The 19,501-nt window shown below is 68.0% G+C and overlaps 2 protein-coding genes across 6 annotated transcripts; one reads left to right on the top strand and one right to left on the bottom strand.

Annotated features, from left to right (window-relative positions):
- The first annotated feature begins 71 nt into the window (after positions 1–71).
- ALG3 (ALG3 alpha-1,3- mannosyltransferase) lies at positions 72–3,367 on the top strand. 5 transcript variants are annotated; one of them, XM_068954677.1, is made up of 9 exons: positions 75–231; positions 436–535; positions 637–784; positions 980–1,140; positions 1,459–1,574; positions 1,934–2,139; positions 2,377–2,454; positions 2,694–2,837; positions 2,970–3,367. In XM_068954677.1, exons 1-9 carry the CDS (start codon positions 93–95, stop codon positions 3,234–3,236), a joined length of 1,359 nt encoding a protein of 452 aa, XP_068810778.1. In that variant the 5' UTR covers positions 75–92; the 3' UTR covers positions 3,237–3,367. The 5 variants fall into 5 exon arrangements, with proteins under 5 accessions (XP_068810779.1, XP_068810778.1, XP_068810780.1 ...); XM_068954679.1 differs by having other exon boundaries at positions 1,454–1,574; XM_068954678.1 differs by having other exon boundaries at positions 72–231; positions 1,454–1,574; positions 2,377–2,837.
- Positions 3,368–3,761: 394 nt separating this feature from the next.
- Positions 3,762–19,107, bottom strand: VWA5B2 (von Willebrand factor A domain containing 5B2). The gene is made up of 25 exons (XM_068954123.1): positions 18,549–19,107; positions 16,582–18,459; positions 15,997–16,457; positions 12,471–12,622; positions 12,207–12,374; positions 11,847–12,081; positions 11,591–11,745; positions 10,985–11,116; positions 10,740–10,864; positions 10,492–10,656; positions 10,290–10,400; positions 9,946–10,148; positions 9,507–9,621; positions 9,237–9,422; positions 8,959–9,136; positions 8,579–8,868; positions 7,266–7,343; positions 6,787–7,075; positions 6,301–6,645; positions 6,090–6,227; positions 5,770–5,886; positions 5,494–5,571; positions 5,168–5,237; positions 4,784–4,892; positions 3,762–4,406 (listed from the first exon to the last, which is right to left on the bottom strand). The coding sequence occupies exons 4-25, from the start codon at positions 12,607–12,609 to the stop codon at positions 3,801–3,803; spliced, it is 4,032 nt and encodes a 1,343-aa protein (XP_068810224.1). The 5' UTR covers positions 12,610–12,622; positions 15,997–16,457; positions 16,582–18,459; positions 18,549–19,107; the 3' UTR covers positions 3,762–3,800.
- Positions 19,108–19,501: the final 394 nt, after the last annotated feature.

Here is a 19,501-nt window from a genome sequence, read left to right as displayed (position 1 = left end):
GGGCGAGCGCGCGGCCGAACGGCGGCGGCGGGCGGAACGGCGGCGCCGGGGGCGCGTTGCGCGCCGGGCAGCGGCGGCGGCCGGGCGGGGCGATGGCGGCGGCGGCGCTGCGGCGGGCCTGGCGGGAGCGGCATGCGGCGCTGCTGGAGCCCAGCTACACCCCGCTGGTGGCCGCCTGCCTCTGCCTGGCCGAGGGCGGCGTCAACCTCTGGGTCATCCGCAGGGTGCCCTGTGAGTGCCGGCCCCGGGCCCGGGCGGGAGGCCGCGATGGGGCAGCAGGGAGAGGTGGCGGCAGAGCCGCGCAGGGAAGCGCCGGTGTGGGGCGGGGGCGGGGGGGGTGCCAAACTGCCCTCCCTGTAGTGCCCATCTCCTCCGACCCCCCCCCTTGCAGCCCCTCGCCCTGGGCAGCCCCTGACCCCTCTGCCTTCCGCGCAGACACCGAGATCGACTGGAAGGCCTACATGGACGAGGTGGAGGGATTTGCGAACGGGACCCTCGACTACACCCAGCTGAAGGGTGACACGGGGCCGCTGGTGTGAGTAACCGGGACGGGCCAGCTCACTGGCACCGGCGGCTCCCCGGGGGACGCCCAGAAGGGGCAGCCGGGCCCTGCCTCTCACTCCCGCCTCTCTGCAGCTACCCCGCCGGCTTCGTGTACATCTTCCTGGGCCTGTACTACGCCACGGGCCGCGGCACTGACATCCGCCTGGCGCAGTACCTCTTCGCCGGCCTCTATCTCCTCAACCTCCTCCTCGTCTTCCGCATCTACTGCCGAACCAACAAGGTAGCGTGCAGCCACCCAGAGTGGCCTCGCTGGCAGCCTCTCCTGTTCTGCTGAACCGCAGCCTGGCCCCAGGGAAGGCCAGCCAGGCCGGAGATCAGGGTTGGGGGTCTGAGCTGGAGGTTCAGAGGGGCCCAGGCAGCAGTGGTGGCTCCAGGACAGGCTGCTGATTGCCCACGTGTCTCTGTCCCCTGCAAGGTGCCCCCGTATGTTTTCTTCTTCATGTGCTGCGCCTCTTACCGCATCCACTCCATCTTTGTCCTGCGGCTCTTTAACGACACCGTCGCCATGGCCATCCTCTTCCTCTCCGTCAACCTCTTCCTGGAGGAGCGCTGGTCTTGGGGCTGCCTCATCTTCAGGTGAGGATCTGCCTGGGCTCGTGCTGCAGGAACGCAGCATCGTTGCTCCCCTAGCCCACGATGCTCTCGGTGCAGCCGGGAGGGTTTGTTCCTCGGTTTGGCCCCTCAGTGCATCTCACTGAGGTCCGTTCTCCCAGCAGCTGCCGGGCCAGTGCAGTCGGGTGGTGTGTGCCCTGCCGGGGCAGGATGGGGACCCCTGTCTGTGGAGGGGTGCGTGTGGGGGCTCAGGCTCGTGGAGGAGGCTGTGCTGAGGACTGGGGGTGTCTGGGCACCCCTGCAGGAGGTCGCAGCCGTAACTCTCCTTCCCGCCCAGCCTAGCCGTGTCAGTGAAGATGAACGTCCTGCTCTTCGCTCCCGGACTTCTATTCCTCCTCCTCAAACGTTTCGGTCTCCTGGGCTGCATCCCCAAGCTCTGCATCTGTGCCCTGCTCCAGGTGGGTCCCTGCCCCAGTCCTGACTCCCTGCAGCTCCAGGGGTGGGCTGGCACCCCCAGTGACAGAGGGACCCCACTGCCTGGCAGCACGTGGCCCGGGGGAACCTCACTGCCCACCCTGGCATCATCGGAGGTTGCTGCCCGGCTGTCCTGAGGCCTGGAAATCCCCGTCCGGGTATGCTGCAGCACTAGCATCTGAACTGGCCCAGCAAAGCAAACTGGGCATTGCTAAATAAGCTAATCCCTGAAGCTGCTGTCTTCGGCTGCCTGTCCCGGTCCCTCCTCGCAGTGCTGAGGGTCTGGGAGGGTGATGGGGCCTGCCGTGCAGCTGCTGTGAGAGTGCAACTGTGTATTTGGCAGGTAATTCTGGGGCTGCCCTTCCTGCTGGTGAACCCCGTGGGGTACCTCACCCGCTCCTTCGACCTGGGTCGCCAGTTCCAGTTCAAATGGACGGTGAACTGGCGCTTCCTCCCAGAAGAGGTTTTCCAACATCGCGCTTTCCATACCACACTGCTCCTGGCTCACCTGGCTGGCCTGGGGCTCTTTGCCCTCCATCGGTGGCACAGGTAAGAGCCAGGATTCACTGCTGGTGCTGGTCCCAATCAGCTGGTCCCACCATCAGCCCCTGTGATGCAGTTTATGGGCCAGTGGCTGCCCCTGCCCCCAGGATGCTGCAGCTTTGGGGTTGCAGACAGGAGCGCGGGGGAGTTACTGTCCATTTCAGGGGGTCATGTCTTACAGGGGAAAGTCGGGGTGGGAAAGACTGTTGCCAGCTGAGATCAATGTTTGTGCTTCCCCATCAGGTCCAGAGAGAGCATCCTGGCTCTGCTAAAGGATCCTGCCGAAAGAAAACACCCATCCCATCCCTTGACCGTCAACAATATCCTTCGGCAGGGTGGGGAGAAAGCAGGGCAGGGCAGGGCAGACCTTGGGCTCAGCATCCTGGGGCTCCCAGCCCTGTGGAGACCCAGCCTGATCCAGGGCTCAGCAGCACCCCAGAGTGGGCAGCCCAGGGCTGCCCGACCAACCTGGTGTGGGGAGCTGTTCTGCAGGGCTGGGGGGTCGTTGCAGGATTCACACCTCCAGCCTTGTGGGTTTGTCGCCTTAATGCCTGCGCACAGATTGTCTTCATCCTCTTCTCCTCCAACTTCCTGGGCGTCTGCTGCAGCCGCTCCTTGCACTACCAGTTTTACGTGTGGTACTTCCACACGCTGCCCTACCTGCTCTGGTGCACCCCTACCGCCAAGCTCGCCCACATGCCCAAGTATGTGCTGGCAGGGGTCGGGGCACCTGTCTGCCACGGGCTCTGGGAATGAGAGCGTCAGCAGGCCGTGGCGCTCTGCTCAGGGGACTGCTGTGCCTCCCCCAGGCTCACCTCTAGCTTTTCCCACTGCAGGGTGCTGCTGCTGGGTGTGATCGAGCTCTGCTGGAACACCTACCCCTCCACAGTCTGCAGCTCCCTCTCTTTGCACATCTGCCATGGCCTCGTCCTGCTCCAGCTCTGGTACGGCACGGCCCCCCTGCCGGCCCCACACAACCCCCAGCCTGGCAGGAGGCCCGCACCGCTCTCCAAGAAGGCACAGTGAGAGCCCAGCGGGCTGGACAATGGGAACTGGGCCTGGGACTGCCCCTTCTGCCTCACCTTTCCCCACCCGGCTCCTAGGCTGCCCTTGGCCTTCCCAGGAGGGCCATGAGCCCTGGAACTGCTTGAAGGGGGCAGTTTGGGGACTTCCCAGCAATGCCCCGATGGGCAGGACTTCTCCAATAAAGGGGCTGCGCATGCCCTTCCCTGGCTGCAGTGTCCTCGTGCTGTGGCTGTGCCAGGACAGTTGTCTCTTCCTGCCTGCCCTGTCCCTGGGGAGGCAGAGCAGCCGCCGGGGCCCTGGGAGCTGCCTTCTCAGCCTTTGGAGAGCCCTGCCTGAAGCAGGGGAGCAGCCTCTGGAGTGAAGTTAGGACAGAGGATCTGCAAAAGCACTTGCCTTAAGGTTTGAGCTACCTTGATGCAACCGAGGGCTACCCGCTGTGGCCTGGTCCCTCCAGCACGGCTTTTCCTAGTCCCTTTTCTGTTCCTGCCCGGGAGAGGTGACTGGGAAGGGGGTGACCTTCTCCAGGGCTCTGGTGAGCCCCAGCATGGTCAGAACAGGGCAGATGGCTCCCTGCCCGCAACAGAGAGATGAGCACAGGCAGCCTGGAGCCAGACATCTTTATTGGCCCCCTCCTCCAGGCATCACATGTTGTTGGGGTTGTAGCACAGCATGTTCAGCTTGATGTTCTCGTCCCAGTGACGCAGCAGCAGGAACAAGTGCCTGGCCGCCCCTTTGAGGCAGCCCACGTCTACCCCCTCGGGCAGCCGCTGGGCCTGCAGCCATGCGTCCGCCTTGGCCGCCACCAGTTCCCACTCCTCGAAGAAGCCAGCACAGCGGTGCTCCAGCCACGCCAAGGCCACTGCCGTGGCCCAGCTAGCACTTTCCAGGTCCTCCAGCCCTGCGTCCTGCCAGTTCATGCTGGCCTCGGAGGGGGCGGCTGAGTGGGGGCCGGTATCAGACTCAGAGCCGTGACCACTGTCCGCCTGCGCCCACACGGCCGTGCTGGGCACCTCGGAGCAGGTGCTGTGGGACTGGGGTGAGCCAGGCTCCTGGGCGTCAGCCGGCTCCTCGCCTCCTGTGGAGGGCCCTGCCTCAGGGCTGCTCTTGGCCCCTGGGGACGCAGGGCTGAGGCTGGCTCGGTGGGAGGCATACGGGGAGGCCCGGCGCAGGCGGTCCAAGGGGATCTGCACCACTTCAGAGAAGCTCTCGGTGAGCTGGAATGGCCCCCGGGCTTGTTGCAGCTGCACCTGCAATGAGGGGTTGTGGGTGGCCATGGCCAAGCATGGACGTGGATCCCGGTAGTCAGTGCTGGGGCTGCAGGAGTATCTCTGGGACTTATCCAGCTGCCCCCCCCCTCCCCCCCCCAAAAAAAAGCCAGCAAGGGCCCCCTGTTCCTGCTCAGAGCTGTGCTAGGGTGCAGCAGGGCTCATCTGACCAGACACCTGCTGACTTCACAGCCTCCGCTATAGCTGTGCCCAGGTGCTACTCCATCCCAGCCGGTGGCACCCATGGATCGCAGGGCTGAGGGTCAGCTGCGACCCAGCAGGGAAGTGGGGGGGGGGGTAGGGAGGGGGTACCTGCTCTGCACTTCCCTGACCGCTTGGGACAAGGAAGGGGTCCTTACCAGGGGGAGGTAGTCGTGGCTGGCGTTGCTGCTGGCGTGCTCACTTTCCGGGCTGAGGCAGTGTGGGCGCAGTGCCAGGCTGGGCCCCCTGCGTCTGCTCAGGCTAAACCTGGCCGGGCAAACAGGCTCATTATGGGGGGGGCAGGAGGGAAGGGGCCCTGCTTGGCTCAGCCCTGCTGGCTCTGTGACCTGGCTTTTCCAGAGAGGCAGCTGGGCCCTGGCCAGGCTGGGCTACAGCAAGGACTATGCTGGAGCACCAACCCTCTTACAGCATGGGAGCCGGCGCGCTGGCCCACGCCCAGGAAGTGACATTGCCCCCCCCAGTCTGCTCTCTTTGGCCTCTGCACCCCCTCGGCCCTGGACCCTGGAGCAGGACAGCCTCACCTGGAGCCAGCAATGCTCTCCGTGGATTTCTGGGAGCCCATGGAGGCGATGGAGGGGCTAGTTGGCGGCCCTGCAAGGGGGAAAGAACTGAGCGCTGGCAGACTGTGATGCACCTGAGGGCACATGTCCCACTCCCCCTGTGCTCAGAAGGGTGGGCTAGTGCCCACCACGTGCCCTGACCAGGGAGGTAACTGCAGGTGTAGAGGATGCTCTGTCTCTTGGCTACTGGGCACCCACCAGCAATACAAGGTACTGCTGGTGCTGAGGGCACGTACCCAGTCTCCCCCAGCATCCAGCCCTTGGCCCCCACTCCACCCTGGACGTACCATTAGGGCTGTTCTGCTTTTCCCAGCCAGAGGTCGCAGAGGATACACTAGCTGGAGACGCAGGGATCTCATCTCGCTCTGCAACAGAATAAGCACTGAGGGCACTGGGGCTCCTGGGACCCGCGTGGCTCGCCACTCCCTGAGCTGGGGACCAAGCCCTGCAAAGCCGTGAGCTGACAGCTCCGCAGTGCCCAGGGTCGCTGGGGTCTTCAAGGAGCCGTTTGCTCAGGCAGGTCCCTGGGGAGGCTGAGTGGGAGCGTAAGCCCCAATTGGTACCTGCAGCGATGAGCGCCTCGTCCTGCTCCGCGTCCTGCTGCCGGGCCAAACCTGCCGAGTAACTCCTGTGGCAACAGCTCTCTGCTGGAGCCGCTCGCTGGTGGCTGGCAGAGCTGGCTGCAAGGAACCGCACATGATCTCAGCCCTGGGCTGCGCTCGGGTCCCTCAATGCCTTCCCCCTCTCCAGCACACTGCCTCCCAGGCCTCCTGGGACAGGGAGCCTGAGCTGTGCAGGCAGGTGGCCTCGCACCGGCAACGTGGCAACATGCAAAGCATGGGGACTCAGCTGGGAGGACTCAGGAGGGCCCCCAGGGCCGTACCTGCGCTGCACACCTCCACGGCGGCGGGCAGGGCTGCCTGGGTGGCGCCATCCACGGGCACCACGCAGGTGTAGAGGGAAGGCACATTGCAGGCTTTGCTGGTTTGCACGGCCTTGAGGCGAAACCGGCGGGCGAAACCTGCCCAGAAGAAGGGTGTCAGAGGCAGGGGGGCTGGGGAGCCTGGGTCTGCATGCCTGGCACCAGCACCCACCCTGCTCCAGCTCAGCTTCCCGCTGCGCCGCGTTCTCGTGGTCCCGGATGACGGAGCGGGCTGCCAAGCGGTGCAGCGGTTTGTCCCAGGCCTTGTCCGCTCGCGGTGAGGGCTCCTCTTTGCACGTCCCATCCTGAGGCCGGAGCAGCGTTTCCAGCGAGGCGGTAACTTCCCAGGACACGGGTTTCCCCGCTCGCAGCGCGTGGATCACCACTTGGCAGCGCAGGGGCAGGCTGCCATCGCCCTGGCTGGGCTCTTGCGCCTCGGATGCCGGGGACGCGCTGAAGAGGTAGGAGGGCTCCACCAGCATGTCCCAGTCCAGGTGGGTCGGCGAGAGGAGGTTATCTGAGCAACGGTAAGACGCGGCATCAGTGAGACGGTCCCCGCCTGGGGGCAGGAGCACCGAGCCCAGCCCCATCCCTACCTTCTGCAGGGACGCACATGTGTCTGCTCACCCCAAACCCCCCGCGAGGATTCGGCACTCACTGGAATCCACCAGGCTCCTCTGCAGCCGCAGCATCTTGGGGCCCAGCTCGTCCAGCTTCCCCTCCAGCGACTGGTTCCTCTTCTGCGTCACCTGCTCCAGGGCTCGGCAGAGCCGGTGCGTGTCCAGCTCTCCATGCGGCGAGGAGAAGCTGCGGCCGGCCAGCGCCGCTCGAGCCAGTACCTTCTTCTGCCTCGCCAGCTCCTCCGCGCTCAGGGCCGCTGGCACCTGCGGTGGGGAGGGCGCCTGCAGCTCCGGGTGTTCCCGGCCACGCTGGTTCTTGCTCCCCTCCTGGTGCACGACGCAGGGTGAGAGCCCAGGCAGGGCCCAGACTGCACTAAAACGCGACATCCAGCCTCGGCTGGGCCTGGCCACCCCTTCGGCCAGAGCCGTTGGCTCACGCCCAGCCTGGCTCTGCCCTACCGCCCGCAGGCGGGCCCCCAAAAGCTGCCAGCCTCCCATATATGTAAGCAATACTCACAAGGCCCTCAGATACACGTGAGAAGGGCTCGCTGCACCCTGCGATAAGCTTGCAAACATCCCCGGGGTTTGAGCCAGTCTGACGTCAAAATGGGATCGTTTTCAGTGATGTATTTTTTTTTTGTAAGTGCAAGGGGCTCAGTTCAGTTACTAAAGACAGACTGTGCTGCAGTGGGCACCGCTCCCCTGTGCTCCCGGCACACAGCAGTGCTGCCTGCATGCCCCGAGCTCACAGCTGGGCCTGAGTGGGGAAAGCGCTAGTGCCCCTGAGCAACCGTTCAGCTAAAAACTCAGGAGCTGTAATAACATCTCTGAGTGAAGGAGCAGAGACGAGACAGCAGGGAAACCACTGCGAGCGTGCCGGAAAGTCAGCACCTGCGTGTAAATGCCCCTGGCTTAGGACAGGCTGGATCTGGGAGGAGCTGCTGCCTTTTTTGCTCTGCTGGTGAGCAAATTGGAGCAGAGACAGCCCTGGAGAACTGGGGAGCTGCTCTTGGGCATCCTTGATCCGGTGGGTGGGCTGTGGCGCGGGTGCCCGGGGTGGGATCGGCAGACAGCCGGGCAGCAGCACCTGCTCCCCAAACACCTCTCGCCCCAGCCGAAGGGAGCACGGCGGGGGGATCGTTTACTCTGCAGGAAAATCTCGTTCATTTGACATTTCGGTTGCAAAGGCCACCAGCTGTGCTGCCGTGTGGGCAGGGAGCGGGTTACGCAACCCGCAGGGAGCAGCAGGCTGCCCCGAAAGCCCGGGGACAGCTGGCCTCACCTGGCGTGGGCGTCGAAACGCTTACTGGGGGGGGAGCAGCCATCCCCAGCGCAGCGATCTGGCTGGGATTTAAACCCCAGCAACTAGCAGGGACACGGCCCATCGCTAAGCGAAGCACAGGGAGGCTTTGGTGAAGGACTGGAAGAAGCCAGGCAGGAGCTCAGCTAGACCGACCGACCCCTCTCTAGCTGGGCAGGTCGATTACCTGACGTTGGCCCAGCTGTCCTCACTTGCTTTCCGCAGTACCGGGTGAGGAGTCGCTGAGGATTTGTACTGGTTAAGGGTTTTCTTAGCCACACAGCTGCCCATCGGCCTGGGGAGCCGCGTGACCGGCTCTTTGGTCCCCAGCCGTCCAGTTCCCGCAGGACAAAAACACTCGAGAAACTTAAAACCCGGACTACAGCACTCCGGCTTCCAGCCCTGCGTCCGGGCACGATGGGGCAGCGAGACCCCTGCTAAACTGGGAGCAATCCCCCCCCCACCACCCGCATTGGTGAGCTGGGGGCCACCCGCTGGGGCGGGCAGCCCTGGCCATGCACCGGCCTCACCTTGATGCCAGCCGGCGCCTGGGGCAGCGGGGCCGATTTGGTGGAGGACTCGCAGAGGGACACGCTCTTCTGGCCCTGCTGGGAGGCGCCGCTGGAGGCGGTGGCCGGGCAGGCGCCGTCGGGGGCCACGTCGCGGGAGCCGGTGGACTCACTGCTGGTGGAGCTGCAGGAGAGCAGCCCCTGGCTGCGGTCGGTGCTGACCGAGCAGTGCGTCAGCACGTACTGCTCCTGGATGTACGATGCCTGGTAGATCCGCTTCCAGATGTCTCCTCCCGAAACGGGCTCCGCACCTGCCCGGTGAGCGCGCGACCCCATCACCGCGGGCCGGCGGCCAGGGTCCCTCGTGCCGCTGCCCCCCTGGCATCCCCTGCCCCACTCACTCCTCTCCGACTCCTCCGTGCCCAGGGAGACCTCGCAGGACTCGGCGGCGGCTCGGGACGGCTCGCGGCTCCCCCCGGGCGCCGGCGGCTGGGACCCCTCCGGGCTCAATGCCTCCTCCTGGGAGGGGATCGCGGAGCCCGCCGAGCCCCGAGAGCCCCGGCAAGCCCGGTCCCGGCCCTGGCGGAGAGAGGGCACGGCCGTCAGAGCCGGCGCGGGGGGACGGCGGAGAAACGTCCCTCCCCGCGGCACGGAAACCCCCCGCCGCCCCGGGTCTCACCGCCGGGCGCTTGTCGCGGAAGCGGGCGACGTTGTAGAGGGCGCAGTAGCTGATGAGCCGGTCGCCGGGGTAGAGGGCCGCGATCTCGGTGGGCGAGAGCAGAGCCTCCAGGCTGTCGGGCACGTACCAGTCGATGGTGATGTCGCTCACGGCCGGCTCCATCGCCTTCTTCAGGGACTTCATCAGCTGGGGAGGGGGCGGGAGCCGGCGTCGGACACGGCGGTGCCTGACCGTGCGCCCCCAGCACCCCGCGGCCACCCCGGGCGTTACCTTGGGCTGCAGCCTCTCCGCCGGGCTCAGGAACTCGGCGCGGCCCCGGCTCGCCTCGGCCATGCCCGCCAGCAGCCACCGGCAGGCCCGCGGGCCCAGGCCAAAGCTGAAGCACCTGCGGGAAGAGCACGACGTGCTGCAAAGCCACCGTCGGGCCAGCTCCGGGGCCGCCCAGCCTGGCAGCGGGACCTGCCGGCAGGGAACGAGCGAGCGCCCTTGCACGCTTGGCTTGGGGCATCCGCGGGAGCAGCGGAGCTGACAAAGCGATAGGGGCATCCCGAGGCTATGGAGCTGGCGGAGGTGACATTTGGGGACGCAGAAGGAGAAAAAGATGGAAAAAGCCCGGGGAAGAGTCCCACGACCCTGTACGCGGGCTGGGGGACGGAGCGGTGTCCCCTCACGGCAGCCCTTGCCCTGGGGGCCCCGCGCGGCGCCCTACCGGAGCGTGCTGGCCTGCCGGCGCACCAGCTGCAGGATGCGGCCCGCGTCGCCCGCGCCGGCGGCGGTGAGGAGGAAGAGCTGCCGGGGGTAGCCGTGGTGCAGGGGCTGCGCCAGCGCCCAGCTCACGGCCGCCAGGAGGTCGCTGCCGCCCGGGTCCGCCCGCAGCCCGGCGAGGTGCTCGCAGGCTCGCCGCAGGGTGTCCTGCCGCGCGGAGAGGCGGCCTCGCAGCGGTCCCTGAGCCCCAGGGCCGAGACCCGGCGCCGCCGTGGCCTGGAGACTGCGAACGGTGGGGGACCGGGGGGGGGAGCGGGGAGGGGAGGCCGGCGCGGGCGGTGCACTCACGTCGCCGCAGAGCCGGCTGGCCGGGAAGAGCGGCTGGAGGTCGGAGCCGAAGCTGGCGATGTTGAGCAGGGTCCCCGACGGGAGGCTCTTCACGGCCACCAGCAAGGCCTCCTGCGGGGCGAGAGGGGGCTCGGGGAGCACAGCGGCGGGGGGCTGCGGAGGCACCGGCAATTCGGGCAGCGTCCCCGGCCCCCTGCCTCACCTTGAGCCTGTCGAGGTCGGGGCCGCCGCGGTCGACGAGGAAGAGGAGCTCGCGGGTGACGCTCTGCAGGTCGCCCGGGCCGGCCTCGGCGGCGGGGCAGAAGTTCAGCATCAGCACGGGGTTGGGCAAGATGTCCTTGTGGAAGCGCTTCTGCACGAAGGCCGCCTGCGAGCGGGGCGGCCGGGCCGTTCCTGGCACCCGCCGCCTCCCCCTCGCCCCAGCCCGGCCCCGGCCCCGGCCCCCGGCACCTGTCTCTGGCCGCTGCTGTCCTTCCTGGCTATGCGGGCGTAATCCCGGCGGCTCCGGATGTGGGCCTCGTACTCCTGGTACGTCATGGTGCCTTCCTCCATCACGAGGTGGGGGCGGTGGGGCTCTGGGGGCAGCGGCCGGGCGGCGCCGGGGGGTGAACGTGCCGCTTTTGGCCCGGTGCGTTCTTGCTCCATCCTGCCCCCCGCCACCCCGCTCGGGCTGTCGGCGCCCGGCGTGCCCTTACCGCAGGGGTGGAGGATGATCTCCACGTCCCTGTCGTAGCGGTGACGCTCGGCCAGGGTGACGCAGACGGTGGAGGCAGAGCTGGCCCAGGGGTCGGCGTCGGCCCGCAGCGCGTGCGACGGGCTCTCCAGGCCTGTGGCAGTGTGGCGGCGGCAGCTCCCTGGCACCCGCGCCGTCCCCGCTGCCCCGCGCCGCCCGGCCCCCCCGCACCCTCGCGGATGCCTCCGCCGGAGCCGGCTGCCCGCCAGCCGCCTCGAGTGGGGTGCGTTAATTGGGGCCGCTGCCTCTTCTCTCCCGGGCAGCCGCCCATCCATCGCCCCTCCAAGCGATGGAAACGGGGAGGGGGGGGGCCTGCGGAGTCACAGGTCGCTGCCGGCAGCTGAGAGCGTGCCACACGTGAAGCGAGTTTGAGGCAGGTCTCAGCCCGCCACCCCGGCCGTACGGCTTCGCTGCGGAAGGAGAGCTCCTTTCCTCCAGAAACTAAGCCGTGCCCCTGCGCTTCCCCCCACCCCACCTCATCACCCCCACCCCAGACAAATCAAATAAGTATCGCGTTGCAGGCAGCTCGGCCCACACGCGCCCACCCCGGGCCCCGTCCCGCTCCTACCCGCCAGCAAGCAGGGGCCCTTCACCAGCAGCTCAAAGGCAAACTCGTAAGGAAAGGGGTTGCAGGGCTGGCCCCGGAGGACGTCGGCGCTCCGGGGCGGCGCGCCGGCCGCCGGCTCGCTCCGCCCGCCGGGGCCCCCGAAGCAGCTGGTGGGGCTGCGGGGAGAAGGTGGGGTGAGGCGCGACGCCGGGGTGGCCCCCCCCCCCCAAAACCCTCTCCCCGCCCTGGCAGAGACTCAGGAAGCCGTGAAAATCACCATAGGGCCAACCTGTCGTCACACAGCCCCGGCGGCTCGCCCTCCTCGCCCCGGCCGGCGGCCGGCACGCGCGGCGTGAGCACGGCGGGGAAGGCGAGGCGCAGCGCCCCGCCGGGCAGCGTCGCCAGTTCCCGCGCCGTGCCGACGGTCACGGCCAGGCTCTCCGCCGCCCCCAGGGCGCCCGTGCCCACGACGAAGGTGCGGCGCTCCGCCTCCTCGTCCAGCACCAGGTGGCCTGCGGGGCACGGACCGCAGTGGGGCGGGGGGCGCTCAGCGGGCACCGGCCGGAGGCGGCGATGGGGGGGCGGGAGGGGAAGAGGAGGGTCATTCGCGGCCACCCCTCGGTGGCGGCGCGCTTACCGCCGGCGCAGCGCCGGGGCCGGCCGGAGCCGGGGCCGGGGCGGCGCTCGAGGCAGCACGCCTGCGCCCGCTGCCGGCTCTGCACGCGGAAGGTGACCCGCCTGCCGCCCGCCACCGCCTCGAAGGCCGCCACCACCTCCGACTCCTCCAGCGGGTAGACGAAGACGCCTGCAAGGCGGGAGAGAGCCCCGAGGCAGACGCCGGCCGGGGCGCAGCCTCCCCGGCTCGCACCCCCCCCGGCCCGGCCCCGCCAGCCCCCGCTACCTTCGACGGGCTCCTGGTGGGGGTTGGTGTACACGAGCCGGGCGGTGATGCCCAGGGAGTAGCCGTTGGCGCAAGCCTTCACGCTGGAGCTCTTCAGGGGCAGAGGCGCCCAGGTGGCCAGCGCGTACAGGCCCGGCATGGTCCCGGCGCGGCTGCGGGCACAGCAGGAGCGGCCGCTGGGCGGGCGGCGGCGACGCCGGTTCGCCCCAGCGAGCCGCTCTCCTCGGCCGGCCGCCGAGGCGCCGCCCGTGCCTGGCCACGTGTCCCCCCCCCGGCAGGGCTGGGGACGCCGCTCCGGCCCTGGAGCGGCCACGAAATACGTCCGCCTGAATCCCGGCCGCCCACCCCACCTCCAGAAACCAGGTCTGGGGCCAAACCTCAGCCCCCCGGGGAGCTCACGGAGAGCTCCTCTACCCCCCGGCTAGAGAAACCCGGCCAGCGGGCAGGGAAAGGACTTGCCCCATGGGCAGCAGCAATTGCGTGCAGGTCTCGGTTCCCAGCAGGCACGCGGGGGCCCCTGGGCAGGGCTGAGACCGGGCGGCCTCGTCTCGGCCACCCGGAGCAGCCGGCGGCTCCGTGGCCTCAGTCTCCCCAGACCGTCTCCCAGGCCGGTTTGCGAGAGGAGCATCAGCTGCTCCCATCCCCATCCACCCACAGAGGTTACCAGGGTAATATGTTTAAAAAAAAAAAATTGTGGGGTGTGGGGGGGGAAGAAACCCAGGGCGTAACTAGGGCAAAACAGAGCACAGCGTTTGCTGGGGGCTTAATAATTAACAGCAAGCTCAACACGAGACGGAAGAGCTGCGCAGAGGGGAAGGCTCCTGGGAGGACGCTCTCCGCCGCTGGGCGAACGACCCCTGCGCCGGGAGATGCAGGCGTGCAGCCTTTCGGCTCCGGCCTCGGGAAGGGATGCCGGCTGGGATGCCTTCAAGCCGAGGCACCAGCCCCCTCCTTTGCCCATTGACCTCTTCTCTTCCCTGGGAGAAGCACACCAAATTATTGCTCAGAGCCAAGGGGTCTCTCTAGTGTCACCCCATCCCATGCTGTCACAGAGCCTCATAAAATATTTGGGTCAACCTTAGCTGTCCTTCGCCACAGATAGACTGCTCGGGTCCCCCTGGCCCAGGCGTGGGTCTGCGCCTCCACGCGCAGGGAGAAGGGCAGCGAGATCCCCGTATCGCGCCGTGTGCCGGCGCCCGAGCGCGCAGCCAGCTCGGCAGCAAGGACAAGGCCAGGTGCAAGCGAACCATCTGCTTTCCCCTCGCTCCGGTGGCCTTCACCCCAGCAAGGGCTCGGGCGAGCACCCATAACACAAGCCCCCAGGCGCCCTTGGTTTGCAGATCAAAAGGTGCCTCTGCCCAGAGCATCCTTGAAAGCGGAGGAGGGCAAAACCCTCAGAGGCAGAGCCCGGACCGAGCCGGGGGGCCCCGGGGAGTTGGGAGGAGCATCAGCGAAGCGGCTGCATCCCAGGAAAATACATCCCTTACACGAGGGCGCCGCGGCCGTGCCGCCCGCCTCTTCCCACCAGGACCACGCTGGCAGGTCTCGGCCATCCACCCACCCCCAGCTGCCTCCGGTCCTTCGTCCCCATGAACAGGGCTGAGCCCCCCCAAACTCAGCACGCAAAGCCGCACGGGCCCTGCGCAGCCCACGCCGCCGCCGCCTCCAGACCCGCGGGAGCATTGGCGGCCGGGTCCTACCCTGCTCCCGGCACCTAACGAGCCCAGACGGGCTCCAGGAGCCCAGGGTCCCCCAGCCCTGCTGCACCGAGCCATTAGGGACGGATTTCACCCCAAAGCCCTTCCGTTTGTTCCCAAGGCACGGGGTTTGATGCTCAGCAACCCACCTGCTGTTTGCCGACCGCCCATTGCCCAGGACACCGTTTAGTTGTTTACCGGGGACTTATCCGAGAAGCTGCCCCAGCTGCTTTTTATCACTTCTCTTTACATTTACACCACCAAGGTAAACAGGGCCCATCTGGCCCTGCCGCGCTGCACGCAGGCTGCTCTAAGCCCCGTGGTAATGAATAAAACCAGACGCACAGCTCCTCACTGCTTCATCCTTGTCCCCCCAGCAGCAAACGGTCCTCGGGGCGCTCAGCGCGAACGCAGCACCTCCGGCCACCGCGGCAGGTCTCGGCCCCGCGGGTGCAGCCCCCGCATCCCCTGGCACGGCCGCCGGTGCCTTCGCCGCCCCCTCCTCTTCCTCCCTCCCCACCTGCTGCCCGCCGGCGCAGGGACTAAGGGCTCATTCAACCAGCAACGTGGGGCACTTCGAAGTCCAGAAATCACAGCACTTCGAAACCCTCTTTGGCTAAGGCAAAAGGGAGTTTGCTCTCGATCAGGATAACTTAACGTGTCTCCTTCCCCTGCGACCAGGTGGACTTATTCTAGGCAGGCTGCTGCCAAAAACTTCAGCGTGTGCCCGCACCCGGACCAAGAAGGTTACCGTTGGCTGCATACGCAGTTGCCAAACTTCCCCCGCTCCGCCGAGAGCCGCCTGCGCTGCGGCCCAGCTGCCCCGGGCTGCACGATCGTGGGAAAAGGGCAAGGCCGGCCCGGGCACGGGGAAACGGAGGCGCAGCGGTAGAGGCCAGCGCTCGCCCAGCGCCCACAGGTCGCGCGCGGCCCCACCGCGGTGCTCAGAGCCCGAGGCGCAGCAGCGGGGGAGAAGAGCTTTCCCAGGAGGCTGCAGGCTAAGGGGCTGCCTGGCGCCGTGCTGGGCGCTGCTCTGCCCCGGCGTGCGGCTGTCCCCCCCCTTTCCAGCCTCTGCGCTCTCCTGAGGGCTCCTCCGCTACTTTATCTGCTGCTAAAGTCTAAAGCAGAAGCGGTGCCCGGTGCAGAAGCACACGCGGGCGCATGCCCACCCACCCACCCCAGTGCATGCACCCGGTCCGAGGCGGCAGGGCAGAGCCTGGCTCCCACAGCGGGGCCTCGCGCCCGCCACGGCCCAGCGCCCCCCGCCACCCCGCTGTGCCCAGGGGGACTTTGGCAGTGAGGAGTCAAGACTCAGCGGCGCACCCTCCCCGAGCGATGCCACCCACCTCCGTCCCGCGCCGCCGCTTGCGCCTCCCCGCACCACTGAACCCTTGCAAAACCGCAGCCCCGTGCCAGAAAGCAGGAGTTACCTGCCTGCAACCCAGCCTGATACGGACCCCCGCAGCAAACCTGTCCCAGCCTTCCCGACCCAGGCCCGTCCCCCAGGGCAGGGCAGCAACGGGGGATGCCGCGCCGTACAGCCCGGGACCGACCGCTCATCTCCTAGGGCACGGTACAGCAGTTATTAAATCCGGCTGTGCCAGGCGGGCTGCGGTGCGGCCGCCTCGCCTGGACAGTTATTTGGGCACTTTCGTGGCCCTGCTGCCTCGAAGGGCATCTCGCCCCTGCCTGCGATCCAGGGCTGCCCCAAAAGTGGCCGTGCAAACCCAGAGCAGCCCCCCAGCCAGGCACGCAGGAATCGTGAGATGCCCCCAGGGTCTCGGGCCCCGGATTCGTTCCCTGCCCCGGCCCCTGCGATCGGCCCTTACCTGGAGGCCACGGGCGCAGCGCCGGCGGGATGGGGCGCCCGGGGAGCCCCCCCTCCCCGGCTCAGGGCTTCCCTGCGCCCCCGGCTCCGGGTTGGCGGTGAGGACGAGCACTGCTCCCCTGGGGCTGCTGCCGCCGCCGCCTCTCCCTGCTGCAGGCTGCTCTCTGGCGCTGGCTCCTTCAGCGCCGTCGCTCCATCCCTCGCTACCGTGCCAGGAGCGAGAGCCGCTCCAAGCCCAGCCTCGTTAAAGAGACACGCTCCCTGGCGCCGTGGCCCCGGGGGGGGCTGGGGGACGCCCTCGCAGGTGGCACCGGGGACCTCGGGGGATGGTGATCCCCCTCCCGGAGGGCAGGGGACCAGCCCAAAGTGGGGTGCACCGCTGCGGGCTGGTCCGCAGGCCCCACGTGGCAGTGTCAGGCCAAACTCAGGCGCTGGTGAAACCTCGGGGCGATGCTGCGGCACCTGCAAACGGGGAGTTTGGCTGCCTGGGGAGTCCCAGCTTGTAGCTGACCTCTCCCTCATCCCCCCCCCCAGGTAAAGCACGGAGCAAAACGCGAGCCCCTGTCAGCTGGCCAAACGCTCCTACCCTAATGCTGTCACCCCACAAGTGTCACAACAAGCTTCACCAGGAAAGGTCTCGGCTGTCCCGAGACAGCCGCGAGGGGACAGGGCAGGGCAGGGCGTCACAGGCCAGTCGAGCCAAGCATCCATCCCCAAATCCAGGCACTCTTGGGATGCGCCGGATCCATCCGCATCAGCCTCCACGCGTCAGGGCGAAACCCCAGCCCTGAAGGGGAGCAGGAGAGAGGGAGAGAGGGGGGAGATTTGGGGAGAGCTCAGCCCCGGGGGTGAAAACTGTGACAAAAAGCCCATCTGGACAGGGCACGCTCAGGAGACCTTGGCAGAGCCGGGCCATCGTCGCCGCCAGGGAAATCTCAGGGAGATGCCGGCGGCCATCCCAGCCCGGCGAGCGCTGGGAGTCGCTCAGACATCGCTGCTCTCCCGACGTTCCTGCGTGGGATCGGGGAAAACTGGCAGATCTGGGGCTAAGTCCTGCGCTGAACTCCGCTCGCACAGCTCTAGCGCCGCGCTATAGATAGGGCTGTGCTGCTGCTGGGCTTTTTATAGAGCGTACACAGGGTAAACACCAGCCCTCCGCGCGCCGCGCACCCCTCCGCCGCAGCCGCCTTTAATCCGGAGCCGAGCAGAGCTGAACACGCACGAACCGGGGGAGCAGCAGCAGCAGGTAGTGCTGGGTGGGGGGGCGAGCGCAGCCCCCGCTGCACGGCCGGGAGCCGTTTGGGAGCCAGCCCCCGGGATGAGGACGCCTGGCGGAGAGCGGCTGCCCGCTGGGGCCCGCGGCACGCTCCTACCGCCCCCGAGCGCAGCCCGCGCGGGTCATGTCAGGCGCAGCCAAGGGTGGAAATCTCCGCAGAAGGCTCCTTCACGTGGTGCGCGAGGGTGCGTGCTCTCCTCCCCGCCTGTTGTATTCTGCTTTGGCCGGGGCGATGAGCCGGTGCAGGGGCGCCCTGGGCAGCCCCAGGCTGCTCGCGGTCGCCTGCTGAGCCGTCGTCCCCTTTCCCCCGGCTGCTCGCGCTGCGCGGAGGGATGCGCGCCGACGCGCGCAGCTGCTCTCCTTCCCCATCATTTATGACCGCAGCGCGGTGCGGCGGCGCGGCTAACCCATCCGTCACCCTCTGCGCGGGCTACATGCCACCTCGGCGAGCTGCTGAGCACCTAACACACACTGCAGCGGGTCTGCCCCCCCCTCCTCCCCAGCCCCAGCAAAAACACAAGCTTTGATTTTGCTCCGAGATGTTATTTCTAGGCCAGGCAGACATGCAGAAAAGCTTCCGAACGGGAGTCTTGGGTCAGTGCCACGGAGCAAGGGGGGGGCTGTGCGGGCCCGCGGCTGCGGCCGGCGGGCGACGGCAGCACCGCGGGGCCTCCCCGAGCCTGGTGCGGTGGGAACGCCGTCTCCACGCGGGGCTGGTGCGGAGGCAGCGGGCGGCCCCGTTCTGCACAGTCACTGCCCGGCCAAAGCAGCTCCTGGCAGCCAAGTCTAGCTGGGAGGCTGGAAACGGGCCCCCCCCCCCCAGGAGCTGGGCATCGCTCCGAACCGCAGCGCGGCGCTCAGCTCCCGCCGAGTTAAGCCCCGCGAGCGGGTGCCCGAGGCAGGCCAGCACCCCGCGCCTCGCCCAGGTCCCTCGCGCCCCGTTCGGCCGCGGTTCCTGCCGCCCGTGGGGAGCAAGGCCAAGGCAGGGCCACCATCCCCCAAATCACCCCTACCTCGTGCCGGGTTTAGCGAGCTGGGCTATCCCCAGAGATACAGCTGGTCGGAGGGAGCGCCAGGGCCCGAGGTGCTGAGCAGCCCGGTGGGTTTAGCGTTATCCGAGGAAACAACCCAAAACGGTGGGAGACACCAGCCCTGCGGGCGGGCTGCGAGCGCCCAAGCTCAGCACAGCTGCGCAAACCCCAAGGAGACGCTCGCTGCCAAGCAAGAGGCTCTTCCTGGGGCGGGGGGGGGGGGGAAGCGGGGCAGAAATTACCTACCGAGCTATCCACCGCTTTGCATTAATAATGAATTGAACAAGAGGCCGCAGATTTGTAGCCATGGAGAAGAAGGGAAACGCCTGCGTTACTCCTGTTCAAAATCAAGCGCAGCTGGGTTTAACCTGTGCCGTATCAGCCTGCCCAGCTGCAGCGAGCTGCAAAGAGGCAGGAGGGAAAAACCAGCAGGAAAGGAGGCAACGACGGGGCTCGCTGGCGGAGAGAGCCGGGACCCGGCCTGGGAGAGGGGCCAATGGCGACGCTTAGCCAAAACCCTCCGAAGAGGCTCGCGCGGCCGGGGTCTGGAAGCGCCTCTGACACGGGCCGGGCAAGGCGCTGCCGCCGTTCCTTTCCAAAGCCGGAAAACGGCAGCGTTGGCCGCCGTCGCCCCACGCCGGCGAGGGGCTGCTCGCATGCCGGGGCTGGCGTCCCCTGCCACGCGTGCCGCGGCCCCATCCCGCCCGCCTGAGGGCGGCTACATGGGGGATTTTTCCCTAAAATTAGGGAAGCGGGAGGCTGCTGGGGTTCTGCGCAGGAAGAAGCCCCGCCAACCCACCCGGGGGGCCTGGGACAGGCCGGGGCCCGGAGGGTGCCCGCAGCGCAGCCGGCTCCGCGCTGGGCGGGCAGCGGGGGTCCCCGCCGGCCCCCCGGGGCTGGCGCCGGGCTTGGCCGAGCGGCTGCTTCCCTCTAGCGGGAAGAGCCCGGCAGGGCCGAGCGCCCGGGCGTCGCTGGCGAGGGGCGGCAGGACTCCGGCAGCGCCCTGCCCCGGCCCTCTGCCCCACAGCCTGCCCCACGTCCCAGCCCTCTGCCCCACAGCCTGCCCCCAGCCCCACAACCTGCCCCACGTCCTGGCCCTCTGCCCCATTCCCTGCCCCCAGCCCCACAATCTGCCCCACGTCCCAGCCCTCTGCCCCACAGCCTGCCCCCAGCCCCACAACCTGCCCCACGTCCTGGCC

This window comes from Struthio camelus, chromosome 9 (assembly GCF_040807025.1).
Source record: "Struthio camelus isolate bStrCam1 chromosome 9, bStrCam1.hap1, whole genome shotgun sequence".
Taxonomy (NCBI): Eukaryota; Metazoa; Chordata; class Aves; order Struthioniformes; family Struthionidae; genus Struthio; species Struthio camelus.
This window is presented reverse-complemented; position numbering and strand designations above follow the sequence as displayed.

Coding starts and splice junctions, on each gene's coding strand:
- ALG3 (XM_068954675.1), top strand. CDS start 93: ATGGCGGCGGCGGCGCTGCGGCGGGCCTGGCGGGAGCGGCATGCGGCG. Junction 536..636: donor GGTGACACGGGGCCGCTGGT/GTGAGTAACCGG, acceptor GCCTCTCTGCAG/CTACCCCGCCGGCTTCGTGT. Junction 785..979: donor TCTACTGCCGAACCAACAAG/GTAGCGTGCAGC, acceptor GTCCCCTGCAAG/GTGCCCCCGTATGTTTTCTT.
- VWA5B2 (XM_068954123.1), bottom strand. CDS start 12,609: ATGCCGGGCCTGTACGCGCTGGCCACCTGGGCGCCTCTGCCCCTGAAG. Junction 11,117..11,590: donor GGGCCCCTGCTTGCTGGCGG/GTAGGAGCGGGA, acceptor ACACTGCCACAG/GCCTGGAGAGCCCGTCGCAC. Junction 8,869..8,958: donor CACGGAGGAGTCGGAGAGGA/GTGAGTGGGGCA, acceptor CTCACCGGGCAG/GTGCGGAGCCCGTTTCGGGA.